We start from the raw sequence: 15,210 nt of genomic DNA, 5'->3' as shown, positions 1-15,210 counted from the left end.
CGTAGATTTTCACGGGTACAGGAATGTAGGTTTTGGTGTCTTCGGGTGTCTTCCCGTGTAAGAGTTGGGGTGTCTAGGCGACGTTTCGACGAGGTCTCACTCGTCATCTTCAGGCTGGTGCTTTCGGCTTCTTGTTACTGGAACAGAGCAGGATCTCAGTGTTTGAGTTCCTATAAATACTGTTGAGGGGGTGTGGTGTATAGCCTCCAACGTTCTGGGCAGAGAGGAAGTTCCCAGGTTAGTGTGCCTTTTCTTCTTTTCTTTTCTTTTCTTTTCTTTTCTTTTCTTCTCAGAAAAACTCTTCACAAGCTCAAGAGGTCAAGACACGAAAGCTTTAGCAACTAATCCACACTTAATGACCCACCTAAGTGGTACTCAGAATATCACTCAAGAAATCACTCAAGATATCCCTCAAGTAATTAAGGAACAAAAGAAGAAAAGGCACACTAACCTGGGAACTTCCTCTCTGCCCAGAACGTTGGAGGCTATACACCACACCCCCTCAACAGTATTTATAGGAACTCAAACACTGAGATCCTGCTCTGTTCCAGTAACAAGAAGCCGAAAGCACCAGCCTGAAGATGACGAGTGAGACCTCGTCGAAACGTCGCCTAGACACCCCAACTCTTACACGGGAAGACACCCGAAGACACCAAAACCTATATATATATATATATATATATGTTTTCGTAGATTTTCACGGGTACAGGAATGCAGGTTTTGGTGTCCTCGGGTGTCTTCCCGTGTAAAAGTTGGGGTGTCTAGGCGACGTTTCGACGAGGTCTCACTCGTCATCTTCAGGCTGGTGCTTTCAAGTGCACTGCACCCAATGAATATATATATATATATATATATATATATATATTCATTGGGTGCAGTGCACTTGAATCCTAAATATATCTAATGTTGCCAAATATATATTTCTGACAAGACACCAGCTCTATAGGTTTTCAATGAGAGACTGTTAAACAAGTAAAGCAATCATTTTTTTGCATAAATTCAAAGGAACATTGCTTTAACAAAGCATATTTAATACGGGGTGCATAAAAGAGAAGGAAATCCCATCAGATCCCATGAAAGCAGTAGTAAGTAGAAGTACAGAGGCATCATTGTAGTATTTGTAGCATCACACCAGTCACTTATTACATGAATAGTTATTCTTGATTTTTTTCCCCCAAAAGCAAATTCATTTACTGTAACAACTTCCAAGACGTTAAGGAAATCTCTCTACATAATCGGTTAATGGTGGCACGTTATGGAAATGCCTTCCCTGCTACATGTCATAAAGTCTGCTCACTTCTCCAAAACGAGCAAATGCACGTGATATTTTAATATACTTTAAGAGCACAATGTGTCTCTTGGGAAATATAAGCAACAGGTTCTTCCAACAAAAATGTGGCAGCTAAAACAAATGCTTCACTGGTAAGTGTAGAATATGAGGACAATATGAGAATGAGACTCTGGTGGAGAGATGGGTTTTCTCACTTTTTCTAGTCAACGAGAGATCTCATTCCCAAAGCCCTCCATTCTGCAAAGTGGAACCACCATGTTAAGACACCAGCAGCTGAGGATTCATGATAACTATATTACATATGTTTGCGTGTAGAAGCCAATCTCCGTGATTAGCATTCATCGCTCATCTTGTTTGGTTGTGCTGTCTGGCAGGTGCTGGGAGGCGTGAATACAGATGGATCACTTATCCCAAGCTTTAGATCAAAGAATCGGGTGGAGGTTGTCACGCTGTAGTTCCTGGTATAGGTCTCTTGCACGGGGTAACAGTCTTTGACTGTATAAACGCCAACCCAGGTTTCAGCTGCAACAAAGCACAAAGTATGAGTTTATATAGGGGAAGCATAGATAATTTTCAAGTTTTCATTATGCCAGCAAGAAGAAGTCATTTTTCCCCCCAAATGAAGGGTTAATGCTACAATCGTCAAGCCCGTTTGGTCTGGAAACTCCCATCAGTTTCTGTGGGATTGCTTTGCAGAAATCCTTGGGAGGACTGTGGTCCCAAAAGTTACAGAGACATGCTTTAAATTTAAGCTGTTTTTCAACTTAAAAGTCAATGCTAATTGAGCTCTTCTTGAATCTGCAGAGGATTATAAACTTAAATTGCTTAACCAGGTATAACCACGGACAACCAGAACCCTGGTTACACGCAAGCACTGGCGCCCAAAAATGCTGTCTTCTCACGGCTAGTTACAACATATAAAATCATTTTAAACCATATCAAATGTCAAACAATACACCAATAACAACATGTTTCCCTTCTGTGGTCCATTTCCATCAGCTAACCTCTCTCTCTCTTTCAAAAAGAGAAAAGGCCCCTCCCAATTAATTTATTAACCAAAGTATGCTTACATTTCCTAGCTGGTTTTCTGTCGGACCATTCCTGTACCATAATTTGGTCCCCAGGTCCTCCAATGTAGTTCTGATCTTCGTAGGTTGAGTTGTCAGGAATATCATAAGGATCCCACGGCTCAGTCAAGGCAATCTTGGAACACAGCTTTGTCACTTGCTCAATCTGAAACATCACCGTGTCTTTATAGAGGTAGATATATTCAAAAAACCTAAAAAAGCAAAGCAAGAGCAAAGGTAATATCTGTGAATTCTTGGGTGTGCATCATTACGTGACAGATTGTGCACATCGACCCCAGAGATTTAAACTGGCTCATGGGAGCCCTTAGGAGTGTAGTTCTTGGGGGGCAAGGGATTTCAAATAGGAGAGTTTAAACACCGTTGGCGAACTACAATTCCAAGGAGTCTTGGGTAAACCCATGGACCAGCCAGATGAGTGGGGTATAAATAATAAATTATTATAATTATATGTAATTGCTGCTTACTGCATTAATATTTGCATTTACGTAAACTGCTCTGTGAGTTTCACCTGAAAAAGGAGTACATAACTGTTTTCAATATATACATAACATTATCTGTTAATAACGCTTCCAAAAATATTCACAAGCAACTGGTGCCTAAACACACAGACTTCCTTTACTATTATAGACTAGCTAAAAATACATTTCTATTTCAAAGAAACAAAAAGTCTAGTTTTAATTGTATTAAGGAAGCAGGTGTGAGTAAAAATCAAGAATGACACATTTATTTTTCACCCAAGGACAGGCCCAAGAAATAATAGCAAGGGGGACAAGACCTGTAAATAATATTGGTTTAAAAATATAGCCTGTCACTGGTACAAGCTCTCTCTTGGTCAGGGAAAGGTCAGTGAACCCACTGAGCGTGTTTAGATAACCCTAAGCAGATTTAAAGCACACTTTTATTATTTGCTAGATGACATGAATTCAAAAGCAAGTCAGGTAAAACCTAAAGAGCGAGACACGCATTGCACAGATGGAATTTTGAGCCTAAATAGTAGCAGGAAACTAGAAGGAAATGTCAGTACAAGTGGGGCATAATGAAGGAAAAGTTCAAAGACCCGCTCTTGGAATATCCAGTTGCAAAAACCCAGTATATTTTAAGACTGCTCTTCTGGCTACTTTTAAGTATCTCCCAATAAAGAAAATTGCCTCCCCACTCCCTCATCTCCTCTGAACTGGGCTTGCAAACTGGAAGGGAAATGGTGCAAAACAGGCCACAAACAACACTCATCAACAAAGTCCCCACATAAACCATGACTATGTTTGTGCACATGCCAGACAAGTGAAAATATTGGTGATCCATTCTGGATCTTTCACAAATATCAGAATTTCTGTGGTAGAAGAAGCAGAAGAAGCGTGGGTTTCCCCGTACTGTACATTGTTCTCAATGCCCCTTCCACTATCTCCGTTCCTATCGTCACAGGTTAGCCACACGTGTGCCTGCTTCAGCTCAGAGGCAGCCATATTCTCCGGTTCAAGAGAAAAGGATTGAAGCACAGCTGTTAGGCAACCATAGCACAGAATCCTCTAACTACCTTCAAGCCAACTTAATAAGCACGATAAATGGGAAAATGGAGAGTTGGGGAATTAAACAACCAGTCAAGTAGAGGAAATTGGGCTGTAGACAGAGCTACAGGGTCAGGATTAGCAAGGGAGACCTCCATTGTCCAGTCCTACCCAACAAGGTACAGTCAAATCTGATACAGCCCCGTCAGAGAGTGTAACTTGAGAAGGCGTATTTTGAGCAACTGAAGGTTGTTGAATACCAGATTTAATGGTTTTCATCCAGTGATACTTAACAGTTTTACTCATTTTTAGCAACTGTATATTTCTCATTCATGTGCACCACACAATACACTTCATGGTCCTGAGCTGAAGATTAGGTTTTGTGATTTTACTTATTTATTTATTTATCTGATTTTATTTTTTTATTTTAACCCAATATTATTTTCCCGCCTCTGCCTGAAGAGTTGAGCACCTCTTCTGGGGTTTCTTTCTGACAGATACTACAGGAAAGGACATCTTTGTATCTTTCCTTTGAGCTCTTTTCGGAGAACCTGCCGCCTTTGGAATCCTTACTCCAGATTGAATTTCAGACACATTCCTCCTATCGCCCGTATTTCCCACTTCAATCAAAAGACCGCAGGCAACCTTTAAGCATCTCACTCTAGGTCTTCCAACACCTGCTACTATTTACCGCCTCCAGTTCACCACCCTTTCTAGGGGGAGTTCAAAAATCTATATTTACTGTGTTCCCTCTCCAAATATAAGGCGAAGACCATTTACTATAATCCCACCCATCAAACCACCCCAAAGCAAAATGCAAATCTGAAGACGAGGTGACTTGAATCAATTGGTTCAGTCGATTTTGGATTATGCTCTTAGTAAACAGAGTTAAAAGTTGAGAGTGCCGGCAATATGCTCAATTTATTTTTAAAAATCATGAAGAGTGCAGCTCCCAATACACAGTGCGTCACGAGCATAGCTTGGGATAGCTAACTTGTTTGGCCTGAAAGTTGCTGTCAGGGGTTATGGGACAGAGGCACAGGGGAGGCAGGAGATGGAGAGCGATGGGGAGGAATCCCAGGACAGCGAGGAAGAGGATGGCAGTGGCTCGGAGGATTCCATGAGCCTCTCCAGCGAATCTAAGGATTCCCAGGAGGGGGCGCCTGTGGTCAAAGCAAGGGGAGTCCCAGGGGGGACGCAGCGAGGGCAAGGGGCCAGCAGGGAATCCCAAAGTGGCAGCTGGGAGTCAGGACCAGCTTCCCCACCAGAGCGCAGCAAAGGGGGAGGAGGTTCCAGTGTGACGGGGGAAGCAGCTTCGGCAGCAGAGAAGGAGGGGAGGTCAGAGCAAGCCGTCCTCCCGGAAGGGGAGGGGAGTAGTGAAGGGAGTAGTGTAACTGTCAAAAGAAAGGTTAGAAGTTGGGCGCGCGCGCCAAGTTCAAATGTGCAGGCGTGCGGAAGAACAGGGAGCCCGGAGGAGGAGCCAGGTCCCAAAGCCCACAGGAGGGAGGGAGAGCAGTCTGGGGATTCAGCGTCAGGGGAATCCAGGAGGGGCGAAACCCCAGCGGGCAGGAAGACCCTGCAGAAAAGGAGAGAAAGGAAGAGGTGGAGCAGCGCAAGCTTCTTAAACTGGTGCAGGGGAGGGACCGACTCAGAGGGGACTACAACGGTCTAAGCGTAACAGACGTGGGGGCTGCGCGCCTCGGCTGTGGAGCGGAAAATGAACTGCAATAAACTTCTTTGTATATAAAGGAAACCTGGCTAGGACCTGAGGCAGCCCTGACAGTTGCATTCTCCTTCAGAGGGCTGCATGCCAGCAGTGGGTACTGCCACATTCTTCCATGCACTGTGTGCATACACCACGCATGTACAAGCACACATGAGGCACTCTTTACCATAGGGGTCGGGAGCCTCAAGTATTCATCAGGGCCAGCTATCCGTGTGTGATGGCCTGGGATTCCGATTCGGAGGATGAAACAGAGGAATCCCAGCCTGCACAGGAGTCCCCGCCCCCAGGGCCGGCTGAACTGGGGCAAGGCCTAGAGGCTGAAGAGCTTGCACCTGTGGCAGTGCAGCAGGAGCTGGCCCCAGGTGAAGTCCTCCTGGCCCCAGAGGAGCCTGATGACTCAGTGGCCACAGGTGAGCCTCCTCCAGGGCCCAGTAACCCTTCGGCCTCTCCTGATCTGCAGAGGCTTAGGGCAGAGAGGCGAAGGGAACTAGTTGCCCCCAGGAGGAGTGCTCGCCTTAAGGCCAAGGTAGGCGGGGCTCCTGGGGGTCGGGACCGCCCCTGACCTTAGAAGAGGATAAAAGCCCACTCATCCCGGCCCCAGGTTGCGGGAGCAACGTCGTTGTTGGCTTCGGACCTTCCTGTGATCCTGATCCTTGCTCGGCCTCCTGTTCCTGACTAACCGGTACTCCTGATCCCTGCTCGGCTTCCTGTTCCTGACTATCCAGTACTCCTGTTTCCTGCTCGGCCTCCTGTTCCCGACCATCCGGTGTTCCTGTTACCTGCTCAGCCTTCTGTTCCAGCGTTCCTGTTCCCCGCCCGTCTCTCTGCATCGGACCTCGCCCCGCTTCGTGTGGACTCTGCTACATTCACGGTACCTTACCCCCGGGGCCAGCACACCGTGTTGGTCCCACATGAGCCGATAAAAGGACCAAAGAGGTAACTTAAAAGGTAAAGGTAAAGGGACCCGTGACCATTAGGTCCAGTCGTGACCGACTCTGGGGTTGTGGCGCTCATCTCGCTTTATTGGCGAGCCGGCATACAGCTTCCGGGTCACGTGGCCAGCATGACTAAGCCGTTTCTGGCGAACCAGAGCAGCGCATGGAAACGCCGTTGACCTTTCCGCCGGAGCGGTACCTATTTATCTATTTGCACTTTGACGTGCTTTCGAACTGCTAGATGGGCAGGAGCTGGGACCGAGTAATGGGAGCTCACCCCGTTGCGGGGATTCGAACCACCAACCTTCTGATTGGCAAGTCAAAGTGGGGGGGGGGAGGTTTGCTTCTGCTTTCTGGCTGAGACTAGTGGCACCTCTCCGAAAGGACAGGCTGCATGTTGCAAGCAAGTGGTAACTTTCAGAAATAATCATCTTTCTTTCTTTTTATCTCCACAAAGGGTGTGTGTATGAGGTGCACAAAATCCATGCATATTTGAATGTTGTCTTTTGTGAAATAGTTCCCATGCATAGAAAACTATCGTGTCAAGAAGGCTAGCCAGAAATCTCGACAGAGTTTTCTACAGAAGCTGCCATGCATGTGATTCCCCCACATGACCATGATATCCCGAGAGAGCAGTACAATGTGATCTTTCACCTTGTAGAACAGCCCTTTCCCCATACATTATACAGACCTGAATATTGTTACTTGGACTTCATCTGAGGATACCAGAAAGTTACTTGTTGTAAAATAAACACATTGTCTATATTGCAGTTACCCCGAGTGTCACACTGCTTCAACAACCAGTAACCAACAGTTACGCCTCCCCAGAGCCAATTTATATGATCAGGAGAATAATTGATGAAGACTGTATCACTTTGGGACGTGGGTGGCGCTTTGGTCTAAACCAATGAGCCTCTTGGGCTTGCCAATCAGAAGGTTGGCAGTTCGAATTCCCGTGACGGGGTGAGCTCCCATTGTTCGGTCCCTGCTCCTGCCAACCTAGCAGTTCGAAAGCACATCAAAGTGCAAGTAGATAAATAGGTACCACTCCGGCGGGAAGGTAAACGGCGTTTCCATGCGCTGCTCTGGTTTGCCAGAAGCGGCTTAGTCATGTGTTTTTTTTTTAAAAAAAGTATATTTCAACATCTTTTTCATCTCATTATATATCATTTCGCATAAGTTTTTTACTTTCTTACATTCCCACCACATAAGATTAAAAAAAAAAAACAGAAGCATTTTTACTTGGTATTATAGGTGAGTATATTAATAGACAAGATGTTAAATTGTTTTTATATGCAACAACAGTGGCAAGAGTATTGTTAGCCCAGAAATGGAAGCAAGAAGAAATTCCAATGAAAGAAAAATGGCAGACAAAATTAATGGACTACGCAGAATTAGACAAAATGACAGGAAGGATTCAAAAGCTGCGGGACCAGAGATTTACAGAAGATTGGAAGAAATATACAAACTATTTGAAGAGCAACTGTAATCAACAAATTACGCTAGTAGGACTACAAGAAGTTTTGTAAGGAGAAATATATGAAATATTGCAAAGTAGAGAAAGAATAGAGATATTAGATATGAGATTTAAAGGTAATAGTGAAAGTAAGAATTGTATATTAAATGAATAGATTGGAAAATTTTCAGATGTGAATGATGAAAGTGAAAAAATTGTGTAAGATATAAAAGTATGTTTAATTATTGTTGAAAATGATATGTTAAAAAAACTAATATATATGTGTAAAAATAAAAAAAAATCCTTCCAGTAGCACCTTAAAGACCAATTAAGTTAGTTCTTGGTATGAGCTTTCGTGTGCATGCACACTTCTTCAGATACACATAATAATATATATGTGTGTGAGTGTGTGTGGCTTAGTCATGCTGGCCACGTGACCCGGAAGCTGTACGCCGGCTCCCTCAGCCAGTAAAGCGAGATGAGCGCCACAACCCCACAGTCGTCCGCGACTGGACCTAATGGTCAGGGGTCCCTTTACCTTTACCTTTTACTGTATCACTTCAGGCTACAGATAGAGCTCTGTATGTTTGAACAATCCACCCCACAAACAAAAGAAACTTCACTTCAGACCTATAGAGGAAGACAAGGCAGAGGGAGAGGCTGAACCCTTCTCCCCGAAATACTGGTTTTCAATGTGAAGGAAATGGGAGAGCTTTCAAACATGCAACTCTACCTACAGCTTGGTAATCTTTTCCATGATTCTGCTGATTGTAGAAACTGTCCCTTGGAGCTAAAGAATAATGTTTTATTCAACTGCCAAAGTTTTAAGCAGTTGCGTTCTCTCAATTCTGCACTAGCGGGGATGCTAGTATTCCATTTCCTGCTCTTTCATAGTCCTTGCCACAAACTAATTCATGTATCTCTACCAGATTATGTGCCGAGCCAAACTGACTGATGTTGGAGAAAGCAGTGCCAGAGAGCTGGCAGTTCTTCCATTAAACTGTGCAGAGTTTGACCCATCCTTGAGTGCTCAGCTGGACAATGGCCAGAATGACTCAACATCTCCCAAGATCAAGGTTTTCCAGAACTGACTAGTATAATGATCAATAACGCTGCTCTTACCAAGTTACTTTCCCCCCACCCCTTCCCAAACTGGTGAATTAAATCTACCACCCACCTTTCAATCATTGTTTGCAAAGGTCAAGAAGGAAGTTATGCCATCACTTCACTTCACTTCAATTCCCCCCTTGATTTCCCCGCCATTCTGGGCCTCCAACGATGGAGCCTCCAGGGTAACTAACTTCTAGCAACCATATTACAGATCTACAAGTTGGGAAGCTGGTGCAAGTCAAAAGAGTGCCAATGAAAGATCAGCTGCTCTTGAATCATCTATTTCATCCTTGGATTGGTATAAACCAGACATGTTCAAATGGTTGACCGCAATTGACAGGTAGATCCCCGTTGATCTTGGTTGATCACAAGATCCTTATCGATCGTGGGATTAAAAAAACTGGGGAATGAATGTCTCCGCCCCCTGCCCCCTCACTCTGTCCCTTCGTTGTGTCAAGTGAGCGGCGTTAGGTGTTTTCTCTTGGCGTTTGGAAATATGATGAGTATTTTTAGCGCTGGATACGTTAGTTAGCGATGCAATTTTTGGTGAGTGATTTATATCATTTCCCCTTTAAAAAAGCACAACTCTGGTCAATCCTCAATGACAATGGGTAGATCACTGTCAGTTTTGTTATACTGGAAGTAGATCCCAGTCTCTTGGGAGTTGGACGGGCCTGGTGTAAACAATAGTGCATTGTCTCTAGTAAGCAGAGGTGGGCGGTGTTCACACTTCTGCAGAGAAATATTTTTGATCCCTGGATAACTCTCAAGAGTAAGCAGCTGAAACTGGTAGGAATTGCTACTAGTGTAGGAAGGGTGGGCTTCTTCTACCAGGAGGCAAAAACCCCTGAATCACAATTGAGCAAACAATATTTCAGATGTATTCCTAAGCAGCTGAAGTTAATGTGATGTTTTCTGAACCAGAACTGTACAACTGAAGGAGCGTCTCCACCCCCATCGTTCAGCTCCGAGGGCCTTCTGGCGATTCGCTCACTGCGAGATGTGAGGTTACAGGGACCCAGGCAGAGGGCCTTCTCAGTGGTGGCACCCACCCTGTGGAACGCCCTCCCATCAGATGTCAAGGAAATAAACCTGACCTTTAGAAGACATCTGAAGGTAGCCCTGTTTAGGGAAGTTTGTAATATTTGATGTTTTATTCTGTTTTTAATCTGTTGGGAGCTGCCCAATGTGGCTGGGGAAACCCAGCCAGATGGGCGGGGTATAAATAAATAATTATTATTATTATTATTATTATTATTATTATTATTATTATTATTATTATTTACTGTAATTTTAATAGAGGAGAAACTATTTGCACCTTTTATAACACATCCTTAAACTTAAGCAGCTTAAGAAGCACCTGCTCACACACTGTTTGTTTTGAGAGGTACCTTCTGCTCTCCAGACATTTGCTGTTATATTTTCACTCTGCCATATGGTGCTTCCTTATCAGATCTGAAGGAAGATTGACACAAGTATGCTGGCCGCTTCTAGCTGTGGAGGCCTGGGAGGGAGCGTGGGGGGGAACAGGCTAATCCTAGCCCTGACCCTTCCTGCTTCTGACCAGCCCATCACATTCTCAAATCACCAAGTTCAACATACAGAAGTTAATTATTCCATGAAATTTAATTATGGAATTTTTTTTTATAACACTCCGCTTCTAAATCTGATTTACTGTGAACAGCTTTGAGAACCGTTATTGCTGGAAAGCAGTATATAAATATTGTGAAACAAACTGCTTTGAGCAGCAGAGAAATATGCTAATTTCAGAGTCATATTATTAAAAAGTGTGATGTAATTGGATGGACTCAGTTTTGCATCCGATGCATTTCTAAGTATCTATTAAATTATCAGAAAAATGTTCTGAATGGAAGAACTGCAGAAGGAAAACATGTGGGGAAAGAAGACAAGTAATATACTTCAGATTATCCTGCAAGAAGGAGAGGCCTCTTCCTTGTTTGCTGCCTAGGGTACCAGAGATACAAACTCAGAAGGGGGAAAATGGGCTGGTTAATATTTTCATGTGTTGATTCTGTCTCTACAATAGGTGGACTATTGTGGTTCTGGTCAAAAGTAATGACACAAATATCTGTCACCATCATAAATCCATACATGGCCAAAATGGAACCATCCACACAGAGGCTTGAGGGAATCTCTAAATTTGCAAAAAATAGGCTATGCGTGGGAAAATTGGGAGAGATCTATGCGGGGTTGTGGGTAACTAAAGAAAAAGCCCAGTAAGTGTAGAGTCTTTCCAGTCACTTAGATCTCTACTGGGTGCATGGGTAAGGGTTGATGAAATGGAGTGTCCTGGAAAGGGGCGTGGGTGGCTGGAATCCAAAACAGGAGAAAAACACGCGCGCGCGATTTGCTGCAATCTGCGCTTGTCAACATCTGTTCCACACCCTGCAAGATCTCAGCTACCCGTCACTGAAAACACCGCCTGCGTTTCGGGGGCTCCACAGGAGCTCCTGCGCAAAACCCTCCCCGACTTGGGGGTCTTCACGAGCTACATTCCAACGACAGCCCCCCAAATTCAAGCAGCCTGCAGAGAAGAAGGGCAGCCCTGAGAATCGCGCCCAGCGTGGCCGGGGAACTCGGTGCGCTTGTGTCGTCGTTGCTCGGCCGGGGGATCGCGCATCATCCACACGCTCCCCTTACGCAAGACAGCGGCAGGGGAGCCGCGATTGGCTGGTGGCAAGAGGATCCCCATCGCCACCCCACGGAAGGCGCGGCCAAGGGGGGAACAGCCCTCCCCGGAGCCCGCGCTGCAGCTGCTGCGCCCCCCGAGAGCGCACGGGAGAAGCTGCGCCGGGGCGCGTTGCACCTACTTCTTGCAAGGGATGAGCTGCTTCCTCTCCTCCAGGATCCGCAGCCGCTGGTTCTGGCCGTCGTAGGACACGGCCGCCCGGGTGTTCCTGCCGGTGCTGTGGTCGTACACCACCGTGCGCCCTTCCCACTGCAGCGGGGCCTGGCAAGGCACGGCCGGCGGGGCGCTTGTTGCCGTCGGGGCCAGGCTTAAGGCGCCGCCAAGCAGCAGCAGCGCCAGCAGCAGCCGCCGCCCGGGGAAGGCGCATGGGGCCATGTCCCTGGCCGCGCTCTCCTGCAAGGGCGCCGGGTCGCTCGCTCTCCAAGGGCCCCTTCGGACGGCGAGAGAGGCTGGGGAGCGAGCGCGGGGCCGCGCCTGCTGCTGCAACCAGCCGAGGGACGGGAACTGCAGAGGGAGCCCGCGGCAGCCCAAACGGGCACCGTCTCTTTACCCAACAAGCTCTCTGCTTCCTCTGCGCCAGGGAAGAAGAAGAAGAGAGAGCCCTCTCCACTCGCCTTCCTCGGCTTGGAAAGGCAGCAAAACGTCGCCGCCGCCGCATTGCGCTTCCTAACGGCCGCGGAGTAGAAGCACATCTCGTTGCTGCGCCAAGAGAGGCTCCGGGGCTCCATCGCTTCGCGCGATTATTTTGGCACCAAAAGGGGTCCGGATCAGCCCGGACCGAGGCCGTGTCGGATGCAGTATTCCGAAACCGAAATGCCTCTCTTCAGTGTGTTGTCTCTGCGATTCGTTCGGCGTTCCTAATTGAACGATTTTTAATACCCCCCCCCCCCACAGAATATAATCTGGAAACCGCACGTTGCAGAACCAAAACCCAAATGTTGTTGTTATTTCTTAAATTTGTATGTGGCCCTTCATCCGAACATCACAGAGTGGTGCACAACATAAAAATACAAAATGAGAACACAAAATACACAATAAAAACTAGAACCAAAACGAACCAAAACACCCCACTTCCCACAAACCCGTTTCAAATGACATAGCTGATGGACCTGGGTGGTGTCTGTTTACCAAACAATCTAGTCCTGGAACTAGTGCTTTTTTCTGGGGGGGTACGCAAGGGTACGCATACCCCTAAACATTTTGTGAATCTAAGTTTGGCCTCACTGAGGGGCAGTATTTCAATGAGTAGGAAAATGGGAGTACCCCTAAACATTTTCAAGAAAAAAAGCACTGGGCACAACACTGGTGAGCCATGATGTAATCTGCATCTTAATATTACTGTGGAACCAAACTCAATTTTGCCACTGAGCAATAATTTTTTGGCAGTAAGCCCCTAGGACTTCCTTCCGAATAAATAGAATTCATATATTTTTAGAGGGAAGGATTCTGGTTCAGTAGAATAGCATGTCCGCTTTGCGTGCAGAAGGTCCCTGTTTCAGTGCCCAGCGCTTGCAGGTAGGGCTGAGAATGCCCCCTAACTGAAACTCTGGAAAGCCACTTTCTGCCACTACAGACCTGTGGTTCCCAAACTTCTTTCTCTGAGCCACACTTTGAGAATAAAAATTTGCTCCCCCATTTTTTTTATTGATAAGAAACGCATCAAAAAACAAAAAGAAGCAACTCCTAGCAGTGCTTGATTTATAACACAGAACACAAGTCCTTTATAATATGACCATGGGACATTCAGAAAATATAAAACAAGGCAGCTACATGAATTTTCTCAAAATATGATTATAAACGAGCCTCTTGCAAACGCACCATAAGTATGTGTACAAACTAATTTGAGACAAAGAAACTTGTCTCCTCATCAACACGAAGTCTTTCTTTTCTGATCTCTCATATTTGTCAGAATTAAAAATCCCTGTTCTCAGCAATTTGTCTTGGAGAATTGGAGAATAAGAGCCAATGCTCTTGAAGAATGGTGTGGTTAGTTTCTGGTTGTGCATCCAGTGTACCATGCCACACCCTTTGAGAACCACTGCTATAGATAATCCTTAGCAAGGTGGACCCATGATATACGGCAGTTTCCTAAGCTCTGTGTTTGGGATCCCACTCTAGTCTACGAATACGAAGTCCAGAGAGCTTGGCTTAGTCTGCTGTAGCCAACACAACCAAGTCTTGTGGCACCTTACAGACTAACACGTTTATTATGGCATAACCTTTCCTGGACCAGAATGTGCTTCATCAGATGCATGAAGTGTTATCCTAAGTTGCAGCTATATAAACAGATTGAGGGGTGGGGAATATTAAATAGTGAGGTCAGAAGAAAGGACAGATGATGTTTGCATCATTAACAGTGGGAATTCACAAAACCTTAATGGGCATCCTGCCATTGTTAACCCATACAATACTATTCTTACTACAGCTAGTACTTTGTGCTCATAGTACTTGGCAGTACAATGACATATGGGAAGTACTAGTGCAGAAATGGAGTACCTGTTGTCCCCAGGTGTGTTGTTGGACTTCAACTCCCATCAGCCTCTGCCAGCATAACCCGTGACAGCAAATGATGGGTGCTAGGGTCCAGCAATATCTACAGGATCACATGTGAAGGACCTCAGTCCAGCTTATTTCACTGAGATTTAATTGCAAACAAATAAAAACCCTAAGCAGGCTCTGGGTTCCTGTGCCGTAAATAAGGTTTATACATGCATCCTTGATGACCTATTTTTCATTGCCCAGCTTTCCTATAATGGGTGCATTTAACTTTAATTGAAAGGGTATAATGTGTTCAGATAGTTCTGCAACTGTGCAGCTACATAACTGCTATATAAAAATTGCTGCACAAAAATTGCTATATAAAAAAATATGTTATTTTAGCTAAAGATTTAAAAAGAAGAAGATATGAGCAGCAAATTCTCTTTCTGCTCCATGTAGCAGTGTTTGAGTTTAGTTTCCCCATCACTAGTGTCAATTTACATGTGCTGTCCTGAAGCAGTCAGGTGGGTGCATTGTTCCATCTTGGAGATGTTAACCTTACTAGCTGTGGTGTCACAGACAGCTTTTCAGTGATTTAACTGAAAAACTCCATAATGGAAGCGGAGAGTGGAGACAATGTAAGTATGTTTTTCAGATGGTGCTCTGTGTCCCCGAATCCACCACATAACATAAAAAGAGCTCTGCTGGGTCAGGCCAAAGGCTTGCGTCCCATTCCTAGAGTGGCTAACCAGAAGCTTATGTGAAACCTGCAAGTGGAACATGAACACAACTAGTATTTGCCAGCAACTGGTATTCAGAAGCACATCACCTCTGATCCTGTAGGTAGTATAGCCATCATGGCTGAAAGCCATTCATGTGTACCCACCTGACCACAATACCTGGGGCCTTAG

At 45.4% G+C, this 15,210-nt stretch overlaps 1 protein-coding gene across 1 annotated transcript; it reads right to left on the bottom strand.

Moving 5' to 3' along the window:
* Positions 1-1,014: 1,014 nt before the first annotated feature.
* EPDR1 (ependymin related 1) lies at positions 1,015-14,688 on the bottom strand. Its single transcript, XM_083468904.1, has 4 exons — positions 13,161-14,688; positions 11,943-13,111; positions 2,362-2,570; positions 1,015-1,813 (listed from the first exon to the last, which is right to left on the bottom strand). Exons 2-4 carry the CDS (start codon positions 12,194-12,196, stop codon positions 1,623-1,625), a joined length of 654 nt encoding a protein of 217 aa, XP_083325030.1. The 5' UTR covers positions 12,197-13,111; positions 13,161-14,688; the 3' UTR covers positions 1,015-1,622.
* Between the last annotated feature and the right edge of the window lie 522 nt (positions 14,689-15,210).

The sequence above is a fragment of the Podarcis liolepis genome (genome assembly GCF_965112155.1).
Source record: "Podarcis liolepis genome assembly, chromosome: 12".
Lineage (NCBI taxonomy): Eukaryota > Metazoa > Chordata > Lepidosauria > Squamata > Lacertidae > Podarcis > Podarcis liolepis.
This window is presented reverse-complemented; position numbering and strand designations above follow the sequence as displayed.

Bases quoted from the DNA above. Each gene is read 5' to 3' on its own strand.
- EPDR1 (XM_083468904.1), bottom strand. From the start codon at position 12,196: ATGGCCCCATGCGCCTTCCCCGGGCGGCGGCTGCTGCTGGCGCTGCTG. The intron at 2,571-11,942 runs GTAGGTGCAACG...TTGCTTTTTTAG, and splicing joins CAGCTCATCCCTTGCAAGAA to GTTTTTTGAATATATCTACC. The intron at 1,814-2,361 runs GTAAGCATACTT...GCTTTGTTGCAG, and splicing joins CAGAAAACCAGCTAGGAAAT to CTGAAACCTGGGTTGGCGTT.